This window comes from Chionomys nivalis, chromosome 21 (genome assembly GCF_950005125.1).
Source record: "Chionomys nivalis chromosome 21, mChiNiv1.1, whole genome shotgun sequence".
Taxonomy (NCBI): domain Eukaryota; kingdom Metazoa; phylum Chordata; class Mammalia; order Rodentia; family Cricetidae; genus Chionomys; species Chionomys nivalis.
The window spans coordinates 31,926,622-31,952,488 of NC_080106.1; the positions used below are offsets into that span (position 1 = coordinate 31,926,622).

At 48.2% G+C, this 25,867-nt stretch overlaps 1 protein-coding gene across 1 annotated transcript; it reads right to left on the reverse strand.

Moving 5' to 3' along the window:
• Window positions 1-14,356: 14,356 nt before the first annotated feature.
• Herpud1 (homocysteine inducible ER protein with ubiquitin like domain 1) lies at window positions 14,357-24,218 on the reverse strand. Its single transcript, XM_057754243.1, has 8 exons — window positions 23,921-24,218; window positions 21,395-21,472; window positions 21,227-21,301; window positions 19,933-20,063; window positions 18,253-18,375; window positions 17,311-17,661; window positions 15,803-15,911; window positions 14,357-15,123 (listed from the first exon to the last, which is right to left on the reverse strand). Exons 1-8 carry the CDS (start codon window positions 24,089-24,091, stop codon window positions 14,959-14,961), a joined length of 1,203 nt encoding a protein of 400 aa, XP_057610226.1. The 5' UTR covers window positions 24,092-24,218; the 3' UTR covers window positions 14,357-14,958.
• Window positions 24,219-25,867: the final 1,649 nt, after the last annotated feature.

Genomic DNA, 25,867 nt, shown 5'->3' on the forward strand with positions numbered 1-25,867 from the left:
ACAGACATACACCTGTGTGGTAGAGTCAGATATACAGATATACACACATGGACACACACAGATAAATACACAGACACACACAAATTTAAAAATAATAAATCTTTTTTTAAAAAAAGAGATCAATTCATTTGTTAATTCTTCCATTCCAAAACAAACTTATTTGGTAGAGGTGTTTGTGACAAGCCTTTAGCACCTCTGCACATTTATCCAGTGGATAAATATCCCTAATCACCCACTGTAAGCAGGTCCAGGACACGGAGATGGGAAGCACAAGAGCTCATCCTCTCCTGGACCCTGAGGTTCACATGCAGAGGTCCTGTTTCCACTCCTCAGATCCAGGCAGTCATGAGGATGCTGACTGCACAACCCCCTCCCCCCTGCTGCTCTGAGAGATCTGGCTAAAAAGCCCCTACTAAGTGCTCAGCATGTGCATCTGAGACCACAGCTGAGCTGTGTCCCCACACAGTAGGCTCCTGTAGTAAATGCTGGTTAGGCTGGGCGTGAACTGGCAAGCATGGTAACTCCCTCCTCAGGCGTGTCTCATTCCATTCTCATGATCACCCTGTGAGGCGTTATTATTTCTGATTCTCCTGATCCTCCATCCCATCCAACAGTCTGAGCTCAGGAAGATTCCTCCAGGTGGCACAGCCGAGGGACAATCCAGGGCTTTAAACCCCAAAGGTCGCATTCTGCAGTCGTCTATAAAGGGCCAGAGACAGCCATCCTCATCTTCCACGAGCAGCCACCGGGCAAAAGGTCTCTGACCCTGGGGGCAGTGAGATAGGCTTCCCACATCCCCTCACATTCCCATCCAGCTCTCCCTGGGGACAGGCAAGGCTGCGACATTAGCAGAGCCCTCTGATCACATAATGCCACATCCTCTCCAGCACAGGCCTCCGAAAGTCTCTGACACTGACTAGAGGCACTAGCGACAGGGTCTGTGTGGCCAATGAGAGCTTCAGCATCCTCTGTCAAATGGGAAGATGTGGCCTTCCCTGCTCTCTGCTCTATAGGACCAAAGGGCAGGCATCTGTAAAGAGCGCAACAGACAGCCTCTGGGATGTTTAAATTTCAAGTCCTGTGGCTGTGTTAGCTTTCCAAAAGTTACAACATATGACATCTGATCCACAGGGGCCAACAACTGACATGTTTTCACTGGGACCGACTCACCAATTGCTGCCGCTCACAGCCCCTGGGAAGGAGCCAGGGATGCAGGGACTTGGGCAGACGAGCTCATAAGAAATGGAAGGCAGGAGCAGATTCACTTGACACTGCCTAGAGTCATTCCAGTGTCAAGGGTTCAAGCCTGCTCAGGAGTAGGAACAAGCCAAGCCTTCTGGGCACACTGGCCTCGAGGTCCACACCCACAGCCATGGTGAGCGCCCCCCCCCCCCCCCCGTCAGCTGGGAGGGTGGGTGAGTGGAAGGAAGCCTTTAGCCCAGAAATCCCTTCCTGGGTATCCCACCCACATCACACGGGGGCCTCCAGTTAGGATCATGAGGACTTCCTGGGGCTATTGTCCTAGCTGTTGTTTGTGTTCAACTCCAGGGCAACAGAGGACAATGACCCAGGGTAGCCCTAGTAGGGTACTAGCGGTCACCAGACTACACAGAGAGATAACGTCCATACTCTAGTGCAAGGGCCTCACACCAATGAAGCAGTATGGTGGGGATGGTAATGGATTAAAAACAAAATAAACCAGACAAATCCATAAAAGTCCACCTTTCAAGCTTGGGAGACTGTCTCAGTTCTTGAAACTGAGGGTCAGGCATGGCAACTGAGGGTCAAAAAATCAAAACCAAAACAAAGCAAAAATAAAATAAAGTAAAATAAATAAAAAAAACAAGCTGAATCAAACATCCCTACTTCAGCTGTTTGTTTAGCTCCCTTGTGACCTTTCACCTTTGAACAGGCTCAGGGTCTGCACAACGGCTCCCTTGACATCATGGTCACCTGTGGTAGTCTGGGACTCCTAGTGGGTCCCCAGGCCCTTACTCCTCTCCTCTGAGGTTAGTCCTGCTACTTCTTACCTGGGGTCCTTCAGGATCAGCACCAGACAGCTGCAGCCACCGCACCAGTTATGATGTTACAGGACTTTACCTGGGAAGATGATTGCTTGGTAATCTTCCAAGCCCATGACACCTCACTGACTGACAGAGAGCTGACAAGGCCACAAGGCCCTGACAAATGTCACTTTCACCCTTCGTCAGAGAATCCCCTCTCTGCAGTGGGTAATAACGAATACAGAGACCATCACTCCTTAAAGCGTTGGTAGTAAGTGATGGCTGAGTGCTTAGCCCCAACCAAGGCATTCATAACATCCACCTAAAGTTCAGATAACACTGAGGGATGGGGACAGAAGAAAGGGTAAGAGCTGGACTAAGGAGGGGGCACTACAAAATGCCATCGTCTAAGACACAATTGCAATCGAAGCTCAAACAAGCTGGGGCTGCCTGCATTAGATCTATACAAGAACGGGCCTGTCGATAGTCAGGTTTTAGATAAGGGAGGGGCTCGGGGTCCTCACCCTTGCCTGAATTTCTGGCTATGATAGGGTCTAGGAGGCAGGGAGTTATTGTCTAAGTTGTCTTTCCACATCAGTGAGTCAACTGTGAGACCCTCACCCCTTATTCTCAAAGGGTCGAGAAGAAATTTCCTAGCAGAATGTTTTCCCAGGAAAATAGTGGCCTTCCCCTCTAGGGGGATTCTGAGCACAAGGTCACTTAGCTCAGCCCAGGCAGCCACCTGCTCTAAGAACAAGGAGAAAGCTGACTTAGCAAAATGGGAGGGAGCAAAAGTCCTTGTACCCGTGCCAAAGCAACGTCAAAGATTCTCTTTGTAGTTACGCCTTTAAAAGCTTACCCCACAGAGGAGATACAACTCCTCTCTCTACCTCACTGTAACGGGGATAGAGATGAGTTCCAAACATGTTTGTATTATGCTGATTAAACCTTGCTTCTTACAGTCTGGGCGTCTCTGGTGGTCTCTCTCTGGGGGTCGTAATCTGGGCACAACAACTACCAGAGTCCCCTGATTAACTTCAAATCAGTACTCAGCAGATGGCCTTGGTTAAAGCATATCTCACAGATTAAGAAGACGCGTTCCTAGGAAGGGACTTAGGAAAGAGGTAGGGGGTTGGTAGGGCTCGTAGAGGGGTAAGAGACAGTGTGTGGGCAAAGTAATCGGAATGCCTTAGTACATATACAAAGCAGTCACAAAATAAACTTAAAACATTAGAAATAATCATGACAAATAAATAAACATTAAAAAGATACCTGGGCTGAGAGTAGAGCAACTTGCTCTGTGCTCTAAATCGTGTCAGCAATATTGCCTCCTTCTTGGCGAGAAGAACTTGACTAGGCTGCAGGGAGAGGCAGTGTATACATCACATTTAGTTACAAGAACTCTGCTGTATGAAACTGTGAGGAATCCTTGAAGCCGCCACACCCGCTGTAAAACTTTACTCATCTTATTTGGAAAAAAAATGAAAAGTCCTGGATAACCCACTAAACTTCACTAGTGCTGTGAGAGCAAGGGGGGGGGGGCAAGGGCAGGGGTGAGGGTAGAGGTTGAAAGACCCCCAGCCCTGCTATATTGCCTAAACCCAGCTTAGCCGTTGTAACGCCATTTTGCAAGGCTTTCACACAAACAAGTATAGGTTCAGGGTGGGGTTAGGTGGGCATCAGGAGGAGGAAGAACAGGTATTAGGAGGAAAATAAACCAGGACACTGGGGGGAAAAGGATGTCATTGTTTACGGGGGGTGGAGCTTTGTGTCCAGTGCCCTGGGGTGCCAGGCCTATGCCCCATGACTGGAAGGAGCTTGGATTAAAAGTAGTAGTGTCCTGAAGTGGGTGATGTTTAAAGTCGCATACTAAGAGACTGTCTTAATGAGCTCTGCTGGGAGTCATGAATATCTTACAGGGATAGCCAGAGAGGTTTGAATAAAATCTGTTCCCTCTGAAACCATGTTAGGGTCTAGCCCCCAGCATGGACTGTTAAGACAGCAAGGTGGGGCTTCGCAGAATCTACTAGTCAGTGTAGAACCCATGTGACTGCATCCTGGTGGCTTTAGAAGAAGAAAGAGAGGAGCCTGGGGAGGTCGCTAAGTCAGAATTCAGGTATAATAGCTAGTGGCGCTGGAGCGGTGCCTCGGTGGTTAAGAGCACTGGTCGCTCTTCCTTAGGACAGGTGTTCAATTCCCAGCACCCACACGGGGCTTTACAACTAACGGAAACTCATTCCCAGGAGGAGCTGGTGCCCTCTTCTGGCCTCCAGGAGTACTGCATGCATGTGGTAGATATCCATGAAGGCAAAGCACCCCCCACACATACATAGAAATAAACGGGGTGGAGTGGGAACAGCCAAGGGTAGCGACAGGATTTGTAATCCCAGCGCTGGGGAGGTGGGAACAGCTGGATCCCTGGGGCTCACTGGACTTCTGGGCTAGCCGAGTTGAGGAACTACAGGTAAAAGGTGATGGCACTGTCATAACGATAAAGTGCAAAGCAACTGAGGAAGACATCTGTGGCTGGCCTCTGACACACACACACAGAGTGAGGAGGAGAGATGGAAGAGGCGGCTGTGATCATGGTGAGGCCATCCATATTTGTATGCACACATGCTCTTTTGCTCCTTGTTCCTACATTGCCTCGGGACTCTGTCAGCAGACAGCACCAGCAGATAAGCGCCTTGCCTTTAGACCAGGCTACGAGCCAAACCAAACTGTTTTCTTGACAGTGTCTCCAGTACACGGTGTTCGTTAGCAGCAGGAGACTGGAACTAAGGGTAACAGGACAAGGGGTTAGCCAGCTAGGACAGGAAGACCTCACTCCTGCCTGCAAGGACACCCTGGAGGGACAGGAGAGCTGTGGCCTCCTGTTTGTAACAAAGGCTTAGGGAGATACCAGCATTCCGACAGAGGGTCAGTGACTTAGGAACACCCATGCTTCAGGTCATTGTCACAGCTCAAGCCCACGGGTCTCAGGCTTGATGTCCTGCAAGACCCGGGAGCACAGCAGGAGCCTGGTCGGTTGAGGCAGTCCATCGTGAACTTCCCAGGCATTTTGCAAGCTGATTATCAGCCACTAAAAGTTAGATTATGCAAATAACAGCAGAATGCTGTCTAGTTAATGCTCAAAGCTGACCTCTTTTGTGTTACTTTATTCCAGTCTCTTGCCATCGGGGCTCCCGAGGTGGCTGTCATATATTACGTCATAGAGTGGAAAGGACTGCGTGGTAGGTGAGACCCTGAGTCTCTGACCTCTGCACTCAGTAATGTCACTGGTTAGCTGGAAATTCACACGACAGCCGTCAGAGAAGGCTGAGTCCTGGTCCCTGCCTTCGCCAGCACTTCACCACAGATAAGGGCTGGCGGAACCAGATCTCTCAGTGTTCTGCCCGGCTTTACTCTCTCCACCAGCCCCTGGTTTCCTCCATTTCTCCTTCTCATAGCACCGGTTCCAGAAAGTGCCCCCTGATGTCCTTGACCTTCTAAAATTCTTTTTCACCTTGTCCAGCCGTAGTTATACAGTTGATCTTCTCTTCTAACCTGGTTTTCCCCACCCCAGCTCCACACACATCTGTATTTTTTCTTTAATTGTGTTTTTAAAAAAATCATTACAAATATCCTTCATTCTTCTGTTTAGAAAAACAATTCTGATGGAATAAAAAAGAAACTGGTCTTATCAATGATCCCACCCATTCCAAGTGATAAGTGCTGTTTACACCTGGGCTGGTCACTTCCAACACTCTGAGACAGCAACTATTTTTCATTGGGCTATGCAAACTCTTCTTTTTCTTCCTTCCTTCCTTTCCGCTTTCTCTCCTCCTCCTCCTCCTCTTTGTCTTCCTCCTTGTTCTCATCCTTCATTTTTACAGCATCTCTCTACAGAGCCCTGGTTGTCCTGGAACTCGCTATGTAGACTAGGCAGGCCTTGAACTCACAGAGATCTGCCTGCCTCTGCCTTCTGAGTGCTGGGATTAAAGGGACGTGGCACCACACCCAGCAGCAATCTCTTTTAAATGTTTGTTTTTATTTTTTAATTATGTATGTTGTGTGTATATGAGAGGTGTGTGTGTGTGTGTGTGTGTGTGTGAGAGAGAGAGAGAGAGAGAGAGAGAGAGAGAGAGAGAGAGAGAGAGTCTTTCTGTCTGTGTGTATGTCTGTTGGGGTATGGGTATGGGTATGTGAGTGCACTTGCCTGCAAAGACCAGAAGAGGGCATTAAATTCCCCTAGGCATGAAAGTTATAGGCAATGTGAGCCACAACTTGGGTGCTGGGATCTGAATTTGAGTTTTCTTCAAGAGCAGTACTTAACTGCTAAGACATCTCTCTAGCCCCAAGAAACTCTTCATTTATTTATCTAAAAGATATATTTTTTGGGGGGCTGGAGAGATGGCTCAGAGGTTAAGAGCATTGCCTGCTCTTCCAAAGGTCCTGAGTTCAATTCCCAGCAACCACATGGTGGCTCACAACCATCTGTAATGAGGTCTGGTGCCCTCTTCTGGCCTGCAGGCATACACACAGATAGAATATTGTATACATAATAAACAAATAAATATTTAAAAAAAAAAAGATATATTTTTTATTATGTGTTCTTGAGTGTGTTGGGGTGTGTGTGATAGATACGTGTAAGTGCAGTTGCTTATGGAGGCAAGAAGAGGGCATTGGATCCCACTAGAGTTAGAGTTACAGGCAGGTGTGAGCCCCCTGGTGTAGATGCGGGGAACTGAACTCAGTCCTCTGAAAGAGCACAACCCAACTATGGAGCTGTTATGCCCAGATTGCAGGGTCCCCCAAAACTTACCCCATAGTTCACACTCATATATATAAAAGCAAAGAGGGGCTGGAGAGATGGCTCAGTGGTTAAGAGCTTTGCCTGCTCTTCCAAAGGTCCTGAGTTCAATTCCCAGCAACCACATGTGTTCACAACCATCTGTAATGAGATTTAGTGCCCTCTTCTGGCCTGCAGGGATACATGCAGGTAGAACACTGAATACATAATAAATAAATCTTTAAAAAAAATAAATAAAATAAAAGCAAAGAGCCTTTATTCAAGCTTAAGCTAGGAGCCTCTGTCTGTCCAAAGCAGTGGTTGAGAGCAGAGAGTGCCAAGCCCAGTTGGGATAGGATTGAGGTTTTATCATAGTAGAGGTTGGGGTGAGGGGACTTCCAGGGTTCAGGACCCTGATTGGCTGACATTCATCTAGGGGTCTTGGCAAAAGGGGAATAGGTGAATCCTGGTCTCAGGGACATCTGGTAATCTTATCTAATCTTATCCAATGCTTGTAATGCCAGGTCATTACCTTTAGATGCTGGTCCTCCCTGGGTGGTGTCAGTTTATAGCTTTTCCTGGAACTTGATACTGCCTGCCATGGCAGCTGTGTGGCCTGGGATCCATGTGTGGCCAGGCTGCCCTGTGCCCCATAGGAGTGACTTTCCAGTCGCTAGAAACTCTTTTATTTGGGGGCTTTTTTTCTTATTACATTGTGACAATCTCTCCATAAGAATGTGGTTTGAGTGAGAATGGCCCCCATAGTTGAACCATTAGCTTCCAATTGATGACACTATTTGGGAAGGATCAGGAGGTGTGGCCTTGTGGGAGGAGGTGTGTCACTGGGGATAGGGTGAGCTTTGAGGTTTCAAAAGCCCATGTCATTCCCAGTTAGCTTTCTCTGTCTCTCCCTCCAACCCCTCTGCTTCATGCCTGTGGATCAGTAATACGTAAGCTCTCAGCTACTGCTATGACTGCCTGCCTGTTGCAATACTCCCCACCATGAAAATCATAGGCTCTAACTCTCTAGAACTGTGAACCCCCAATTAAATTCCTTCTTTTTAAGTTTCTGTGGTCATGGTATTTTGTCACAGAAATAGAAAAGTAACCAAGACTAAGACTGAGTGAGTGCAGATAGGAGATTTGTTTTATAATTGTGTAGTGTTGTGCTCAGTAGCAACATTCAGATTTATTATTTGTAGAATTCCTTTTACTCTTTTCAGAAATTATCTATTTACCTATTTATTTTTTTCTTGCTGATTTTTTTATTAATTAATTAATTTAATTATTAAAGATTTCGAGGTGGCCGAGTGGTTAAGGCGATGGACTGCTATTTACCTATTTATTTGTATTTTATTTTATTATTGGTGTTTTGCCTGCTTGTGTGTCTGTGTGCGAGTGTTGGATCCCCTGGAACTGGGTATACAAATAGTTGTGAGCTGCCATGTGGGTGCTGGGAACTGAATCCAGGTCCTCTGAAAAAAACAGCCAGTTCTCTTAACAGGTGAACCATCTCTCCAGCCCCTCCTTCCTACTCCTCAGTGATATCCTTTTCTTTTTTTTTAATTTTTTTTAATATTTATTTATTTATTAAGTATACAATATTCTGTCTGTTGTATGCCTGCAGGCCAGAGGAGGGCACCAGACCCCATTATAGATGGTTGTGAGCCACCATGTGGTTGCTGGGAATTGAACTCAGGACCTTTGGAAGAGCAGGCAGTGCTCTTAACCTCTGAGCCATCTCTCCAGCCCTATCCTTTTCTTTTTATTTATTCTTTCACAGCATTCCATTGTTGTATCAAATGAGCTCCCAACAGTTTGCCAGTGAGGCTGTCTGTCCTTGTATGCAGGCCTTTGCCAGGAAGACTTATATTGGGTAAACAGTAATAGATGGTTTTCTCACCCAGTATTGTGTGTGTATGCGTGTGCGTGCACACACACACACACACACACGTGTATGTGCACATGTAAATATCTTTTACAAAAGTGATCTCATGCCACATAAGCTATTCTGAGTCCTGCTATCTTAAGTTATGGTTTTGCTATTGTGTGCTGACAAGCTCTTGCTGGGCATTTGGAGCCAGTATGAGACTCCTGTGGTTGCTATAACAAATTATTCCTACTACTCAGTGCTTAGAACAACAGAAGTGTGCAGTTATAAGAGGTCAGAGTGTATGCATTTTAACATATTTTAAGTCTATAGCCGATAGCATAGGGCTGGAACTGAGGGCAAACAGGGCCAGCTTTCTGGAGGCACTGGGCATGGACTGATCCATTCCTGGTCTTGTCCTTCACTTGGTGGCTGCCAGAGCTCCTTGGTGAGTGGCCACAACACTCATCTTAACCTCTGTGATCTCTCACCCCGTCTTTTTCTGGGCCGTGTGTCAGATCTCCCTCTGCTTCCCTCTGGTAAGGACCACGTGATTTCACTCCCAGCCCTGGGTGTGTAGGTGCTATCTGTAGAGAATTTCCTGAAAGGACAGACACTAAAATTATTAAGTTGGAAGACTTGGGCAAGGCTTTTGTTACCCTTGAGACCCACGGGTCTGTCATCTCCTCCACGTTTGAGCATAGACACAGGTGGCCACGGGCGTGAAGGGTCTTTAAATAAACAGCAGAATTACCAGATGGCATGGAGTCTTATGGGAGCCCAGCTTTGGCCACTCAACAGCTACCTGCCTAGCAGCTGTGGAATCTCTCGGAACCTCAGGGTCTTTCTTTCAAAGGGAGTGAGAATGGGAAGGGCAAGAACTTGGACCACAGCTCACTGTCCTGTCCCCAGTGTGTACCACAATCCTTTCTGGCTGGAAGGGGCACCTGCCCACAGTGCCCATGCATCAGTGAGACGTTAAGAGCCTCCCACAGACAATCTGCCCATCATGGAAAGCTAGCTCATCACAGAGCAGAGGTTCAGAAAACTTCCTAAACTGAAGGAGACCAGAGCACCCTGCTGATCACTGCTGCAACCATCAGACTGGTCCTGGGATGTTTCTGTCCATGCATGTGCCCTACTATGAAGCCCCAGAGGGACCCACCCCACACAAGCCAGGGCCAAGGCTGGGTTTGGCGACGTTCTGATCGGGACCCAGGCCTGAAACAAGAGTGGCAGACGGCTCCACAGTACCCAGTACAGATCTCCCAACCGAGTCCAAAATGTGCAGGAGCCAGAAGAACCAGGCCAGCCCTGCTCCTGGATGCCTGGGCATTGGCACTTCAGGAATTCATGTTGGCCCAGTCAGGAGCACACTTCCTGGAATCCCAAAGGGTCCTGGGTTGCCTCTGGGTGCTAATCCACTATATAACAACCAGTCTGCTTTCTGAGCCCTGGGCCAGGGAGTCACTGGATAAGGTAGAGGCCTGAAAGAGGTCAGGAGAGATGGTGATAAGGCAGAAAGATGCCAAAATTTTGGCATCAGGCTCCAACCTGATCTTGCCTAATGGAGACCCAAGAAAAGGGTTGGGACTGGCTGCATTAGCTTCCACCTAGGCATTTTCTGCCCTCTGGTGGCTGGTGGCAGGCCATCCTGGCTTCCAGCCCAGCCTCATCCCTTACTGTAATGCTGAGTGTTGGGAGAAAATCACTCCACTTGCCACCCCCATAGTTCCGTTAACAGCAGCCACTTAAGACATGCACACACCTGATGCACTTTGCCCCCATACCTGTCCCAATAGACATTTGCACGCATGTAGCCTCATGTACCTGTGTGTACATGTGCAGATCTGCACATGCCACCTATACATAGATACCCAGAGGCATCTGGCTGTGAAATACCCGTACCCATTAGTACACAGGCAGCCCCACAGCACCCATCCCAATGGATGGGTACATGTGATGTGGGAGGTCCTTCTCTCTATGTGTTGCTTTTATTGGTTAATGAATAAACCGCTTCGGCCTGTTGATAGGGCAGAGCTTAGGTAGGCGGGGAAAACTAAAGTGAATGCTGGGAGAAAGAAAGGTGGAGTAAGAGAGGGGCCATGTAGCCCCGCTGGAGACAGACACGGGAACTTTAGCCAATAAGCCACAACTAACCCATAATTCCTCTTCCTTCCATGATTTTCCCCTTAACTCTTAACATTTTATATGTATTTGCACCCTGATGTAATCTCTATTGACCTACCAAGATGTAAACCCCAAGTGGGTTTGCCAGTGCTGCCCACCGAGCAGTGACACTGTGCATGTGGTTACACTCTGGTCAGCCAGCTGTAGGATGGGCTCCCATGCATTGACATTGGTAAGCACCTCTGTCCTCAGGAGCCCACACTTCCAATGCATACAGGGGACACCAGAAAGGTCAAATATTACATTTGGTTCCTAAGTGCCTCACCAAAAGGCTTACATTGAAGGCTTGGTGCCCAGTGCAGATGTGTTTAGAGCTGGGTCTTTGGGAAGTGACTGACTCATGAGGGCACTGGCCTTGCTGGTGGACTGATCTGTCGATGGATTTATAGCTTCCTGGCGTCTGCATGGTGGCATGAACTTTAGGAGGTGGACTTGCTTGGAGGAAGCTGATCCCAGAGCATTGAACCCTTTGTTGGCTGGATATATTTTATCCTTGGCCTCTTTCTATATTCCTTCTTCTTTTTCTCTTCCCTCTCCCATTCCTCCCTCCCTCTCTCTACTCCTTCCTCTTCCTCCCTCCCTCTGTGCCTCTCCTCTCTTCCTTCTAATAACACCCCCCATTTCCTGCCCCCATCTCTCTCTCTCCACTTCTCAGACTCCACAAAGTGAGCATTTCTGCCCCACACACCCTCTGCCATTCTTTCCCATTTCACCATAGGCCTGGAGACAATGGAGCTAAGCAACTGTGATCTTCAACCCCTGAAGCCAAAGTATTTCCTTCTGCAAAGCTGGGGTTCCTTTGGTATTTTGTCACAGACTGATTTACATGCCTCCTCTACAGCCACCCAACCTGACACACAGGGTCTCTTCACCATTAAAATCCCATCACTTCTGGACTCCTCAAATCCTTTGGGATGAGGCCTGCCTCTTTCTGCAGATCCCAGTCCTCTCCTAGACTGGGAAATCGCAGCCTTTGCTGGAGATACCCCACATGCTTTGTTCTCAGACACAAGCAAGGGAAGACGCCCCTGACTCAACAAGAGTGCCAGCCTGCCCGAGTAACCCATTTTGGCCAACATGACACACAGGGAGGGACAAGGAGCTGAGAGTCTGTAGTAGCCCATGTTCTGCAAGAGAGGTGGAAGCAGCTGGGATGTGTATGTATTGCCGCCATGGGCTCCTGTGATCTTGGCTGGGCTGGTCAGCCATGAGGGGACCTCAGGCAGGAGCTAAGACTGCAGCCTAACTTCTCTCTGAGGAGACAGACCTCAGGTCTGTGAGCTGATTGAATGGGGCCTTGATTACCTTGATTTGAAGGTACCTGGCTGTAAGCAAGTCAGACCACACTGTGTGTATGTTTAGAGAACTGAACTCAGTCAGGCTGAGTTGGAGCATTGTAGTGTTTACTTTTGTTAACTTGGCACCTCCTCAGGTCATCCTCAACCTACAAATAAATGCAAAAAAAAAAAAAATTGCAGCCAGGCGGTGGTGGCGCATGCCTTTAATCCCAGCACTCGAGAGGCAGAGGCAGGCGGATCTCTGTGAGTTCGAGGCCTACCTGGTCTACAAGAGCTAGTTCCAGGACAGGAACCAAAAAGCTACGGAAAAACCCTGTCTCAGAAGAATCCAAAAAAAAAAAAATGCACTTCCATCAATGAAAGTTCTTCCTCATGCAATGGAACATGAAGACCTTCTCCCCAGCAGGGGATGCGCAGTCCCTGGAAATGACCACTGTGCTCCCCGAGAACTTGTGGCTTACATACTGGGACATAAAGTACAACTATTAATGTCTTATGCTACAAGCAGGTTCGTCATGAGTGGAAGTCCATGCTGTTGAATCTTAGGCCAGACCTTATTGGGGGCTGCAGACCCCTGGCCCCTTGACTTTCTTTGCCTGCTGGAGTGAACTGAACAAAACAACTTGTTTTCCTGTGCCTGCAGCTGCTCTGAGCACGAGATCCTCATGAGTTCCTGATGGCAGGGGAGTGAATTCTGGTGGGTTTTACAGCTGAAAATCCCAAGAGCTGGGGAAAGGCTATCAGTTAAGGATCCCTGCATAAGCTTCCCTGGCATTCTTGTTTCAAGGATGACCTGTGTCTCTGTATCTTTGTGTTTAAATCTCCAGCCTAGTTCCTGGCTCGCAGACTGTAGCACGTACTGTCCCGTAGAGCTGGGCTTTACAAGACCTCATCCCTGTCATCCTGACACTTTATCCATGAGCCCATGGGACAAGGATGTGTGTGGCAAGGGAAAGAGACTGGCTGCTATCTACAAATGGGTCCTATCCACCTTTTAGTGAGAATTCCCAGGGAACACATACCTTTGGATCTTGGTCTGTTCAGAGGTCTGCTTACATACCTTTTTCCAAGGCCTCTTGATCAGCTTCTCAATCTTGTTTCTCCCAAGTCCCTGCCCAACCATTTAAATCGCTGGCCACAACCCATAAGCAGTATATGCAGAATCATATATTGGCACACACCACAGTATAATCAGTATACACCACAGTATAATTATGAACATGGTCTAATCAGTATACACTGATTATGTGGTTCTGGCTATTTCTCTTCATAAGCAAACGATGCCATCATAACGTTCTGCCCAGAGGGAAGAGTTCCCTGTACCACTGCTCTTTGGATGTCTCAGAAAGCGCAGAATGCTGCAAGCTGCCCTTTTCCAGGTACTGCATACATCTCATGTAGAACTATCTTTGAAGCGCATCTGTGCTCTCTACCTCTGTCAGCCAATCACAGGGAATTTGCATGAGAAAAAGGGCAATTTATCAGAGGTGAGGACCACAGGCATGGGACATTTTATACTTATCACTCCCTTTGATAATGGAGTAATACTTGAAAAGTCCTAACACTGTAGTTTATATAACATTTTGGGTCCCTTCATCTGTAATCTACTAAGGCAGCCCCAGCATTTCTGTTTAAGTTTTGGGTCCTTCCTAACCTCTTTTGCCAGAGCACTGAATCCAAATCTTAGTGGGCTCACACCAAAAAACCCCAGCTCAACTCCTTGGTATTCCTGCCATCATAACCCATCTCTTTCCCATCCAGAGACCATGATGCATTGTAACTCACGCATTTCCAAGATGAGACTTGACTTGGCAGGCTCTGACTATAGCTACCCAGACATAAGGACTGTTTTCAGGGCAGACACAGCCTCTAAGTACTCATGAGGAACCAGGGTCGGAGAATGAGTTCTATTCCTTTCTCAACTGAAATTGAGGTTCCCGGAGGAAGTAATAACCAGGCCCGGCACTTAACGCCACTGGTCTTGAATTTGGGGGTAACCTTGGTGGGTTCCTACATAAGCCAGTGATATTTAGGTAGAAAATGTGGACATACACAGGCATGGCCCTCGTTAACAGGAGCTTCCATAGCCTCTTCTCCTCCCTCACTGGTACAAACAGCCCTTTAGGAAAAGAAGTATTGGGGTTATTTAAGAATCAGCAGCTGAACTCTTGATTCTCCAGTGACAACGAACACAGCAAACTGCCAGGACAATGGGAGTCTCTGCCACAGTCATTCATAGCAAAACTTTATTATTGAACAGAAAACCCAGCAAAGGTTTCTCCTCTGCCAAGTCGCCCTTGGTTTAAAGTAAAGCACTGCATTTTAAAAAGCAATTATACATAAGTCTCTCCTAGAAAAGTCCTGCTAACATGTCTAGCAATTCACTGATTATATAAAGTAGTACACTTAGTGTAATTTGAACATTCCAACAGGAATCAAATCGAACCAGCAGAACCATTTCTGCATCTATGACTTCCATGTTGAGCACACATGCACACACGTCTATGACTTCCCTGTACAGCACACATGCACACACATCTGGGGAGGTGCTCAGGCAGAACATGCGACCCTGGGCCTTCTGCTTACAGTGCCTATGAAACTACATACAGTATACATTAAAGCTCTTCAGAATAAAGACATGAGGGGCCCTGTTCAGTTTGTGTCACGGCTTCATGTCTTAGTTTGTGCTTCTGCTTGGCACAAAAGCATACCGCCACCCTGTGGGTTGTCAATGACTCTGCTGAGTCACGCCAGGTGAGGACAATGAGCTGGACCCAGATGATCCAATCCAGGCTGTCAAAGCCGCCAGCAACAGCACAAGTACCATCAGTTTGGTATAGCTGGCGGGCCTTCAGGAAGCAGAGAAGCAAAGAAAGTCTTGAAGACCAGCCATGCGGTGCTCATGAACGATGGGCTGGCCTGCTCACGGTCCAGCACATCACGGTCTGGGGGGAGGCGGTTGGGGTCTTCCGTCTCAGGATCCGTGCCTTCCTACAGGCAAAACCACAACAGGGAAACCAATTAGGGTCTAGAGGGCATCTATCCCAAGGACAGGTGAGGGCAAAGCCTGGCAGGCCGACTGGTCCTGGGGGATGAGTCCTTTGTGGCAAGAGGCACCCCTTGGTGTCTACAGCACATTTGCAGCTGAACGCTGCTCTTGATGGAAGAACCCTAACCTTCCACTAACAGTAATGAACTTGGCCACACACTAACCAGTCCTCCAATCTGGTCAGCACCCTGGGCTAGGAAACCAACCAAGGCCATGGTCAGTATAGCCAGACTACAGAGGCAATTTTTGTTAGAAAGTATATCCTTTAGGGTTATGCACTAATATGCCTCATGAAGATTCTGCTTCTACATGTTACTTTTCAGGAAATCTATTCTGAGATGCGCTTTGCCTAATCGATCAGAATGACTATCATCAGCACTTTCCATAGTCAAATGCACTGTCACATAGCTCTTATTCTCAAAACGTGGGCCAACACCCTGATCATAACATATGCAAAAATTCCAACTGCCATATGCCTATATAAAATAGTCAAAGTTTTAAAAAGAGATGCTGTAAGAATAAATTTTTTTTGAGACCGTGAAATACTTAGCCTTAAAACATGGCAGACCATGAGTCTGAAAGGACTGGGGCGTGTGGCAGGGCAGGGAGGGAGGACTGTACCTGCAGGTTATTGTTGGGGTCCTGGTTTGCAGCTTCCTGAGGAGGAGGACCATCACCCGGGAAGTTCTGAGCTGGCCTCTGTCTGAAGGGAAACCACCCGACGTGATGCCTTTGAGGAAAGCACAGACAGATACCCCCAGTTAAGCCACGTGGCAGTCACGCGAGAGACTAAGGCACCGAAGCTCGTGCGATGCCACCTGCACAGTCGGTTTGTCCGTCTCCTAGATTTTCTCAGGCCTCTGGTCCTTAAAGGCAGGAGCTGCCTTTTAGTCACCAGCAATAAGTTAACAGCTGGCATGCAGTGTGTGTTAAAAATGCTTCTTAAGAGGAACTAAACCTGGCCCTTGCAAACCTCGACAGAGCCAGTGTGCAGTGGCATGAGCCTAGTCATCCTGGAGGCTACAGAGGATTCAGAGTTCAAAGCCTCCCTTGGCTACAGAGTGAGTTCAATGCCAGTCTGGTCAGCAAAACCCTGTCTCAAAATTAAAAAAAAAAAAAAAAATTAAAAAAAAGGAACAAGCTGAGACTATAAATTAGAGAAAGTGTGTTTGCTTGCCTGGATGGAGGAGGACCAGGGTCCTACACCTAGCACCACAGGAATGAAAACAAACCAAACTTGACAGAAGGAGAAATGCATTCATGCATAAAACTATATATATATGTATATATATATACATATATATAGTAATATATACATAATGTAATAATAATCTAAGTTTGATCACATAAATATTTGATTCTAAGAACTAAAAATATTTGATAAAAGACTCTAATTGGAAATCTAACAAAATTCAACTTTCAAGACAACATATTGTTTGTTGTACTTCTTACATTTTTAAAACTTAAAATAAAAACCCATTTTTACTATAAAGAAAAACTTCCTTCCATCCATTGTAACCAGAGACCTTTCCCTGTAGGCCAAGCTTTCATGGGCCGGATCCTCACAGTGTCAACTCTCCTGTACACTGCCGGAAACATAGAAGCAGCCCTTACTGCCACTCACTCAACCACAGACCAGCCCTCTAGCTGTGACATCCTCCAGACACTGCCAAATGTCCCCCGGATGCAGAGTTATCTCCAGTTGGCAGCCACTGCTCTACACATGAACAGCTGAAGCAAGCAGCAGTTGTGTAAAGGGTCACTGGCCCTTCATGGCTGAGACAACAGTCACTGTCTGACCTTTGCCCTGCAAAATGGCCACAGCCTGATAAAAACCACTCTGTCCTGTCCCTCTCGTGCTGCAGTGTGGCTCTGTCCTGTGCCTCCCAAGCCCACCAGCCTGAAAGGCCATTTATTCACTTATTGGAGAATGAAACTATTCCTCTGGCACTAACATGGGGTTTCTGCACTCTGACGCACAGCCAAGCCGTGGACTCCTCGCACTGGAAATGCCAGATCGACAGGATTAAAGTAAACCTCCTTCAAGGACCACAGACTGAAACAAGACGCCTGTACTCAAGCCACAACACAGTGCGTTTTCAGTAAGAAGAGAGAACCCGTCTGCTTACAGGTACATAACCACGGTGGCGCCCATGACCATGAGGAACCTGCTCAGCGAGGAGTAGAAGTAGAGGATGCTGAGGAAAACGGAAAAGGTGGCCGCCGAGTAGGTCCAGTCCAGCCAGTCTCTGTTAATCTCATCATCTTCTTCCACAAGAGGGCCACCCTGTGCATTCATCCGCAAGTTCTGGTTGGCTCCAGGATTAACGACCACTTGAGCAGCTGCATTCTGATTGGCTGGCTGGTTTTCTGCCGGAAACTGATTGTGAATAGGAGCTGGAGCCGGTGTAGAGACCACAGGTATTTCTTGCGCCCTTGGTGTTGGGACAAAAGCTCCTGATGCAGCAGTGGCAGCCAAGCTAAAACAAAAGCAACAGAAGCAGACACTGCTGAAGGCAGGGCGTCGTAAACACAGGGTGCTCTCGGCCCTGTGGGGCTTCCACGGCTAACAGTATGACTAGGAACACATATGCCTAGCTTGTCTTCATTTTAGAGAATCGTTTTTAGATTGTGTGTGTGTGCGTGCACACACACACACACACACACACATTTTGAAACTCATTATATATCTCTGATCTCTGGCTGGCCTGGGACTTGTTATGTAGACCAGGGTGGGCCTCGAACTCACAGAAACCTACCTGCCTCTGGCTCCCAGATGCTGGGATTCAAGAGAGGAACTAAGAGCTACTAAAGGTACTGAGCACCATGTCTATAAAAATGTCTTTACAATGTCTGAGAAGAGCCACATGGCAAAGCTTATCCGGAACTAATTCTACATCAATACACAAATCAGGAAGCTATTGCTTCCACTCTACTACACCAGACCACAAAGAACAGGACTCTGGCAGACAGAAAGCCACTGCCCTCTCTCCCTTCTGCACTTTATAGCACAGATGGGGTTTCTCTCCATCCCAAGGAGCCCTGGCCACACCCAGCACAGCGGGACTTACTATTGCATGTAGTACTGTCTTGCATAGATCTGCTGAAACCAGGAGAGCTGCAGCCACCCATAGGTTGTGTAGCCGGAGAAGCCAGGCCCAAGACCTTGGAATGCCTGCTGGACAGCTTCAGGCCTGTATGCAGATTCAAACAGAAGGGCATTTTGAGTGGGTTTGGGATAAAGAGCTAAATAATAAGTTATAATCAGCAATTCAAGTCAGAAAGACAAGACGACTCCCACCATGCCAACTGTATGGTGCGCCCTGGACACCAAGCACAGGAGCCCTGAAGACAGGTACCCTCGGTGGTTCACCAGATCCATGGAAAACAAGAGCCCTGCCTGCCCTGGTTCCCATCATGTCGGCAGGGAGAGCTGCACAGCCATGCAGACAGGCCGATGCTCTTCCTCACGAGTCTCACCCAGGATTGGAACCGCTGATCAGGCTTTACAGGGGAGTATCCCGGCCACATCCCCAAGCCCTTCCTGAGAAAGATCGCTCCTCTTCCCTGACCCCAGTCAGGATCTCCACTGTGGCAGTGAGCGCAGGTGAAACCCTCCCTGTGTGCTGACTGGTCACCTGGTATCCCACGCAGCTGGATAACTACCTGACAACCTTGTAGAGAGATTCCACCCTAATTACAGAAAGCCCAATGTGGCTCAGAAAGTCAGGGACTCACACAAGCTCCTGAGCTAAAAGATCAGGCCCCGACTTTTAGACACGGTTTGTGCCATGCCAGACTCGTTTCTTTCGGCATGCAACAGCCTTCCCTTGCCCAAAGCAAGCGCATGAGAGGCTCAGGGCTGTGCACTTCCTATACACATGAGGGGAGGAAGCCCCACATTCCATAACCTGTTACATGCCTTGTTGGGTAGGATTCAATAAACCTCAACACAACTGATAAAGATTGCATAGCGATAAATCAATACAACAGAAAAAATAAAAATGGCGAAGCGATAAATGCTTCTGTTTCTAAAAAGACATCCCAAACAAGATGTCCAGAATAATAAAGCATCTTGCTTAGGGCCAGAAGGTTCCCGACCTGGAGTTTAGCTTATCAGGACTCCCTTCCTATCACTAACTCTAGCAACGTATCTCAAAAAACTTACTACTTACTTCATTTACGAAAGGAAATTCTCCAAGAGAAAAAAATAAAACAACTCGTGTATTTTCACTTCATTTTTAAACTTTGCTCCATCTTTTTGTTTGTTTTTTGTTTTGGTTTTTCGAGACAGGGTTTCTCTGTAACTTTGGAGCCTGTCCTGGGACTAGCTCTTGTAGACCAGGCTGGCCTCGAACTCACAGCGATCCGCCTGCCTCTGCCTCCCAAGTACTGGGATTAAAGGTGTGTGCCACCACCACCCGGCAGGCACTTTGCTTTTCTTTTATCTTTCAATCTTGTTACCAATTCTGTCATTTGAGCAGTATCACTTAAGAAGCCATAAGGACAGGGCTGCGGGCAGATGGCAGCCATCGGGAAGCACACCCATTTAGGGGCTAAAAGGCCTGTGTTTTCATTTCATGGGCCTACTTTTTAAAATATATACCGAGAGACTAATATTAAGAAAAACAGACCCATGAGACCTTTAAGAGGAAGCCATCTTGTACATCCTGAAGCTCCGACTGCACCTGTGCGAACACACCTCATCCTGGCACAAATGGAGCACAATCACGTTCTTCATGAACACTCACCGGGAGATGTTCTCCCATCCGGAGGGAGAAAGGTTTCGAAGAACTTCCCTTTGCCTTAGACCATCGCTCGAGGAATCACCAGGATGCTGTGCCTGATTAGTGTTAGCCGGCTGCTCTGTGGATTCAGCGCCCTGAGTAACACAAATGTCAGAGCACAGGGCCTGATGCAACTGTGTGCAATCAAGAGAAGAGAGCTGCCTTGCTACCAGTGCCTGTCCTGATCCCCGCCCCTCAACTGGGCAAATTAAGTACAATGTAATGCGAAGAAAATCTCTATTTGTTCATTGCAATGATTTTCAACATACAGATACTAGGGCTGAATGTAGCTCAGCGGGAGTCTCGCCTTACCTTCATGAGGCCCTGGGTTCAAGCCCTGGCAAAAACACCTCTCTATATAGATACCAATATCTAGTATCTACACACACATACGCACTAAAAATAAGGTTATTCACATTTCTGTTTCCCTAAGAATAACTACTGTAGTCTCAGGAAAACCTTCCAAAAGCAACTGTCATTAGTGAGAAAGCTTCCTGATGATGCTAAACTGTACAGTGCTGAACCATAAAGCCTAGAAATTAAATGGGACCCACGAGATGATACATACAATGAGGCAGCAAAGTAAAGAGAATTCTATATGATATTCAGATGTTGCAGGAAATGCAACTGGAATGCAAATTTAAGTCCATTAGCACACTAGAAGATTTTAGTGTATACTTAAGCAAGCATCATGGAGTGGAAAAACAAATGAGTTTGTCAAATTAAAGTCTTTAGAGATGATACAAGGAAGACTGTGGCTTTTTCCTGTCCAAATAATCATGACAGAAATTTCTACAGGAAATATAAAATATTCTTTATAAAAAGTAATGTTTCTAGCTTGGCTGCAGGGACACACGCCATTAATCCCAGATCGGGAGGCAGAGGCATGTGGATCTCTGTGAGTTCCAGGTCAGCCATGGCTACACAGAGAAATCCTGTCTCAAAAAACAAAAGTAAAATGTTCCTTAGAGAAATGTGCTCATTTCTGCAAACCCCACTTTCAAGAGCCATACTGGTGATGTTTTCCGGACACACAGTGACCTCAGGCCAGAGGCGTGACTTTGCTTTTGCACACAGCAGGCATTCTGCGTCTGCAGCCCCTACGCCCAGTCTTCACTGCGCTGAGAACACAGCCTCTAAGTCCTGCTAGGACGGCGCGGGAAACACTAGAACATCTCTCAAGCTTCACTCAACTTCCTTTCTCCCTCCCGTGAGAATCGAAGACACAAATAGTTATTATCACAAAAGGGTCGCATACCTTTGTGCTGGCTTCTGGCATTTTTGAGGGACTCTTCACATTGCACACGAGATGCAAAACATGTCGCTTTTCCTGCTGCGGAGTGTAATAAGAGACACCTTAGGAACGGGACTCAACCTGCGAGTGCTTGACAATACCCCAAAGCTGATGCTAAGTGCCACAAAGTACCTTTGGAAGCAAGTCTCGGAGACACTGGTGATCCAACAGCAGCTTCCCGGAATAAATTAACCTCTGGTCCTCGGGGCGCTGAGCACAACAGAAGGAAAAGCAAAGTCAGCACAGATCCCAGTGTTTGCCGCAACACCACACAAGACTTTTTTAAGTTCTCATATGCAAAACTTTTATTAGGAAGTAATTAACTTTAATCTCAAATATATATGTAAATAAATTCGGGAGGCAAATGATCCCGTAGTCCATAAGAACTGTGGTCACACCCCTTACTTCTTACTCAGAGGGAGTCTGCTTCCTGCTGCGAAAAACACAAACTGCATTTAGGGCCTCAGCAGCAACAAACTTTAAAAACCTGGTTTGGCTCCAGTGAAAACTCAGTGTACCTATGGTCAGTCTTCACCAATAGCACCTGAGGTCGCCTACTGCTAGGACCAAGATTCCAAGCCATGTTCTCCTCCACACCAGTGACATCAAAGACAACAAGAGTTCACACACTTTTATATGATTCTCATTTCTAAAATCTATTTTTAAATTTCTCTTTAACCATACTTACAAAAGTATGTACTTAGACAGATCCTATCTCACAAATACTGCCCCCCAAAAGACCAGGAAAACTGCACCCACCTAGGCATGGTGGTACATGCCTATAAGCCCAGTACTTGGGAAGTAGTGGCAGAAAGATCAAGATGAAGGCTAGCCTCAGATACAGAACAACTCAGGCTAGCCTGGACTAAGAAGCCTTGCCTCAAAACCAAAACAATCTGCATTTACTAATCAGCATCTATAAGGGCTTTCTGACACTGTACTTAAAACAAAAACCATACTGGATGTTGTGTTCACTGTTGCTCTGACTGGCTTTTGGTAAATGCTATACACGTCAATTTGCAAAATATTCTTCTAAATGTGAAGCCAATCACCAGCAAAGGCTGAACCAAACCACAGTTGCCTGTGGATTTGAACTGTTTTCTTCCTTTAAAGGTTCAAACTGACACTCTGTCCTCAAGGCCAATTTGAAAATAAAATGCTAAGCAAATAATGACTATAAAGTCGGGGTTGTCACGCGACGGCAGCACTACTCCAGAAATTATGCTTTCTTCCTTAATTTCTGAGAGAGGCGCTCACTAGTATAGCCCAGGAGACCATGACCCTCCTGTGTTGGCCTTCCCAGTACTGCAGTACAGAAGTGCCCCACTGCACTTCCCGGTACCCCATTCCTGGTAATGTTTAAGGCACAGATTGGTATACCCAGGAGACCTGTATTTACCCCCTTAGGTCTTCAAATCTAAGAGGCCCAATGTTCCTTGCCTGAGAAAAAAAAGCCTCAAAACATAGCGTTCTACAAATGATGCAACCAGAGATCACAAGAGCATCATACGTGCCTAACTACCACCTCCCAACAAGGACACCTGGTCTCGTGGAAACTGCCTTGGAGATATTACAGACCGCCCAGACAAATTCCTTAGGGCATGGGACTGGAAGCTTACATCCAGAGTAAGAAAGTTCCTAACAACTCAAAGGGAAAAGTCTGGTCTACATTCCCTACAGTACGGAACAAAAACTGAAACCCACGCGCCACCGCCGGTTGGAGGGTTGGAGCTCGAAGGCAACCGCTCGAAGTCCCCGTCTGTAGCCACCCGATTGCCCTCTCCTGTTTGATCCAGAACTGCACTCGTGGACACTTACATAACATCAGAGTACAAAGTAAATACAGGAAGGTCCAGCACAGTCTCCGTCACGTGGCAGGAACCGGAGGGGTGGGCGGGGCTAAGGGAGCTGTTGACAGATGTGTCAACTAAAAAAGAAAGCCTCCTAACTGACCCACGGAAGTCGCCAAACCAGACTCAGGGTGACTTCAGGGCTTCCTTTCTCAATCACCCTTTGCTAGAAAGTTAAGGGGGGGTCCTCTCCCGGACTTAAGAAAGCCTCTAGAACGCTGAGCTACAGGGAAGGGCAGCCAACCGAAGGTGGCAGGAGAAAAGCCACGTCTAGCGTCTGGGCGCGGACCTTCAGAAGTTGGTGACTGGGCACGCACCCCCGCCTTCTGTCCCAAGCGGCCACAAGCACTATTCTGTCCTCGCTGCACCAAGAAGTCTTGTTTGGCAGCATTCACATTTCTTATGGATGCAAGTCGAATTGGGAATACCTAGTCACCGAGTTGTCTTGGGGGGAGGGGGGGTCACTGTGGCTTAGATGGGGAAATGACTCATCCAAGGTCAAATTACTGTTTCCCTGACTTGGCGAAGGCTGTGTGCTACCTGGGAGGACGAGGAAGAGGTATAGGGACGTGGTGCTGACGTGTGACATCCTCGGGAGTAAGGCGATACAGGGAGGCAAAGTGACAAGGAGCTAGCAGGAAGCAGGCGCGGAGGGGTGGAGGCCCGGAAGAGATGACAGATCCTGGGGCAAGCAGAGGGGTACCAGGGACGGTCGGGCAGGAAGGAGCCCCGCGCCATGCAGTGCATGACAAGTGAGTTCAGGCAGCCCCGCCGGGCGTGGCACTACGGTACGGTACCCCCCACTCACCGGACGCTCAGGGTAGACTCGGCTCAAGTGGGCCTTAAGGTGGCTCACACTCCAACTGCGGTCGCCGCTCAGTTCCAAGTCGCGATGGCGCTGGTTGGGGCTCTTCACCAGCAGCGTGACCTGTTCGGGCTGCGGCTCAGGCTGCGGCTCGGGCTGCGGCTCGGGTTCCATGCCTGCGGCGTCTGCGGCTCGGCTGCGCTCAAGGATGCCGAGCGGGAGGCGACGCGGCCGTCGGAGACTGCACAACGACACTTCGCGTCTTTGGGACGCGCGCCCCCGTTTCGGGTACCTTTTATGGGCGCTGCGCACCAGAGCCCGACAAACAGCGCTCTCTGTGGCTGCAGCCCATTGGCTGAGACAGAGGTCAGTGCCCAACGTGGCCCAATCAGCGCTCGGAGAAGGGCGACGATGGGGCGGGCTGAGCGCGAGGGTGCGGGCTGATGCAACCCGCCGCGGTTGCGTCATCCCGAGTCACGGCTGCGGCTCGGGAGCCTGGCTTCGGCGGCCATGTCGGGGTGCGCTCCAGGGCGCTGGTCCTGTTCGGCTGCCCTACCGCGGGGTGCATGCGTGCCTGAGTCCGGACGGCCCGCCCGACTCCCACTTTAGCCGACTCTGCAAATTGTTACCTCACAAAGCGGCCCTCCTCCCTTTCTGACCCCAGGCACCGGGCACACGTCCGCTTGCATTTCCCCCGGTGGCTCCGCAGCCTGGCATCCAGGGACGCCTTTCCTCCCGGACTAGCCTGCCTGAGCTGGCGCCTTAGAGGCAAAAAGAAAGCAGACTCGCGTCGTCCTGAGATGAGAAGAGGATGGTGAATTCAGGCACCTGCCAATTTGCCCTTACTCCTGGGCTTTAACATTGCACCAAGTGTGGGACTTGCCCCCTTGTTATTAATGGCTTTTTTTTTTTAACTTTTATGGTTTATTTAACTTTATTTTATGTGCATTGGTGTGAAGGTGTCAGATCCTCTGGAACTGGATTTTCAGACAGTTGTGAGCTGCCATGTGGGTGCTGGGAATTGAACCCGGGTCCTTGAGAAGAGCAGTCAGTGCTCTTAACCGCTGAGCCATCTCTCCAGCCCCCTTTTTTTGGTTTTTCGAGACAGGGTTTCTCTGTGGCTTTGGAGCGTGCCCTGGAACTAGCTTCGTAGACCAGGCTGGTCTCGAACTCACAGAGATCCGCCTGCCTCTGCCTCCCGAGTGCTGGGATTAAAGGCGTGCGCCACCACCGCCCGGCTTTATTAATGGCTTTTAAATTGGGGTTGAGACAAGGACAGGAGTGATGGTGGATTCCTGGAATCTGAAAGAGGCCTCTGTGTTGTCAGCGCTCCTCTAACGTGAAAAACACAACTGGCATTGCCCTGATCCCATCCATCTCTAACCAATCGTTTTGGGACACCTGGACTTTCAGCTGTGTCAGGAGGCCAGAGGATTAACAGGAGAGGCTTGGTAGGGATGGTGATGTGAGTTTGCTGCACAACCAGAAGGAAGGCACATAAACGGGCTCAAGCCACTGAAATTTCACAGCTGTAGAGGGTAGACGTCTCAGACCAGGGGGTAGGGCAGTATTGTTTTCTGTTTGTGCCACTCATAACTTCTGCAGGTTTGCCAGCTGTCGTTGGTACTTATTGGCTTCCGGGTGTATTGTTCCAATTTCAACCTGTTTACATGGCATTCTCTGTGTGTGCACGCACATACACGTGGGTGAATGTATCCGTCATCTTCATGCGTATCTGTTCAATTTTCCCCTTTTATAAGGATACCAGTCGTCTTGTAGTGGCTAATGACCTCATCTTAGCAAATATCTTCCACAAAGACTGTATTCCTTCATGCCATCACATTCCTGGGGCTGAGAGACTACAGCGTCTCTCTGGAGGATGCACTGTATCTCACCACAGATGCGCATCCGCCAGGAAACATGCCACAGAACACTAGATACTTCCCTTCT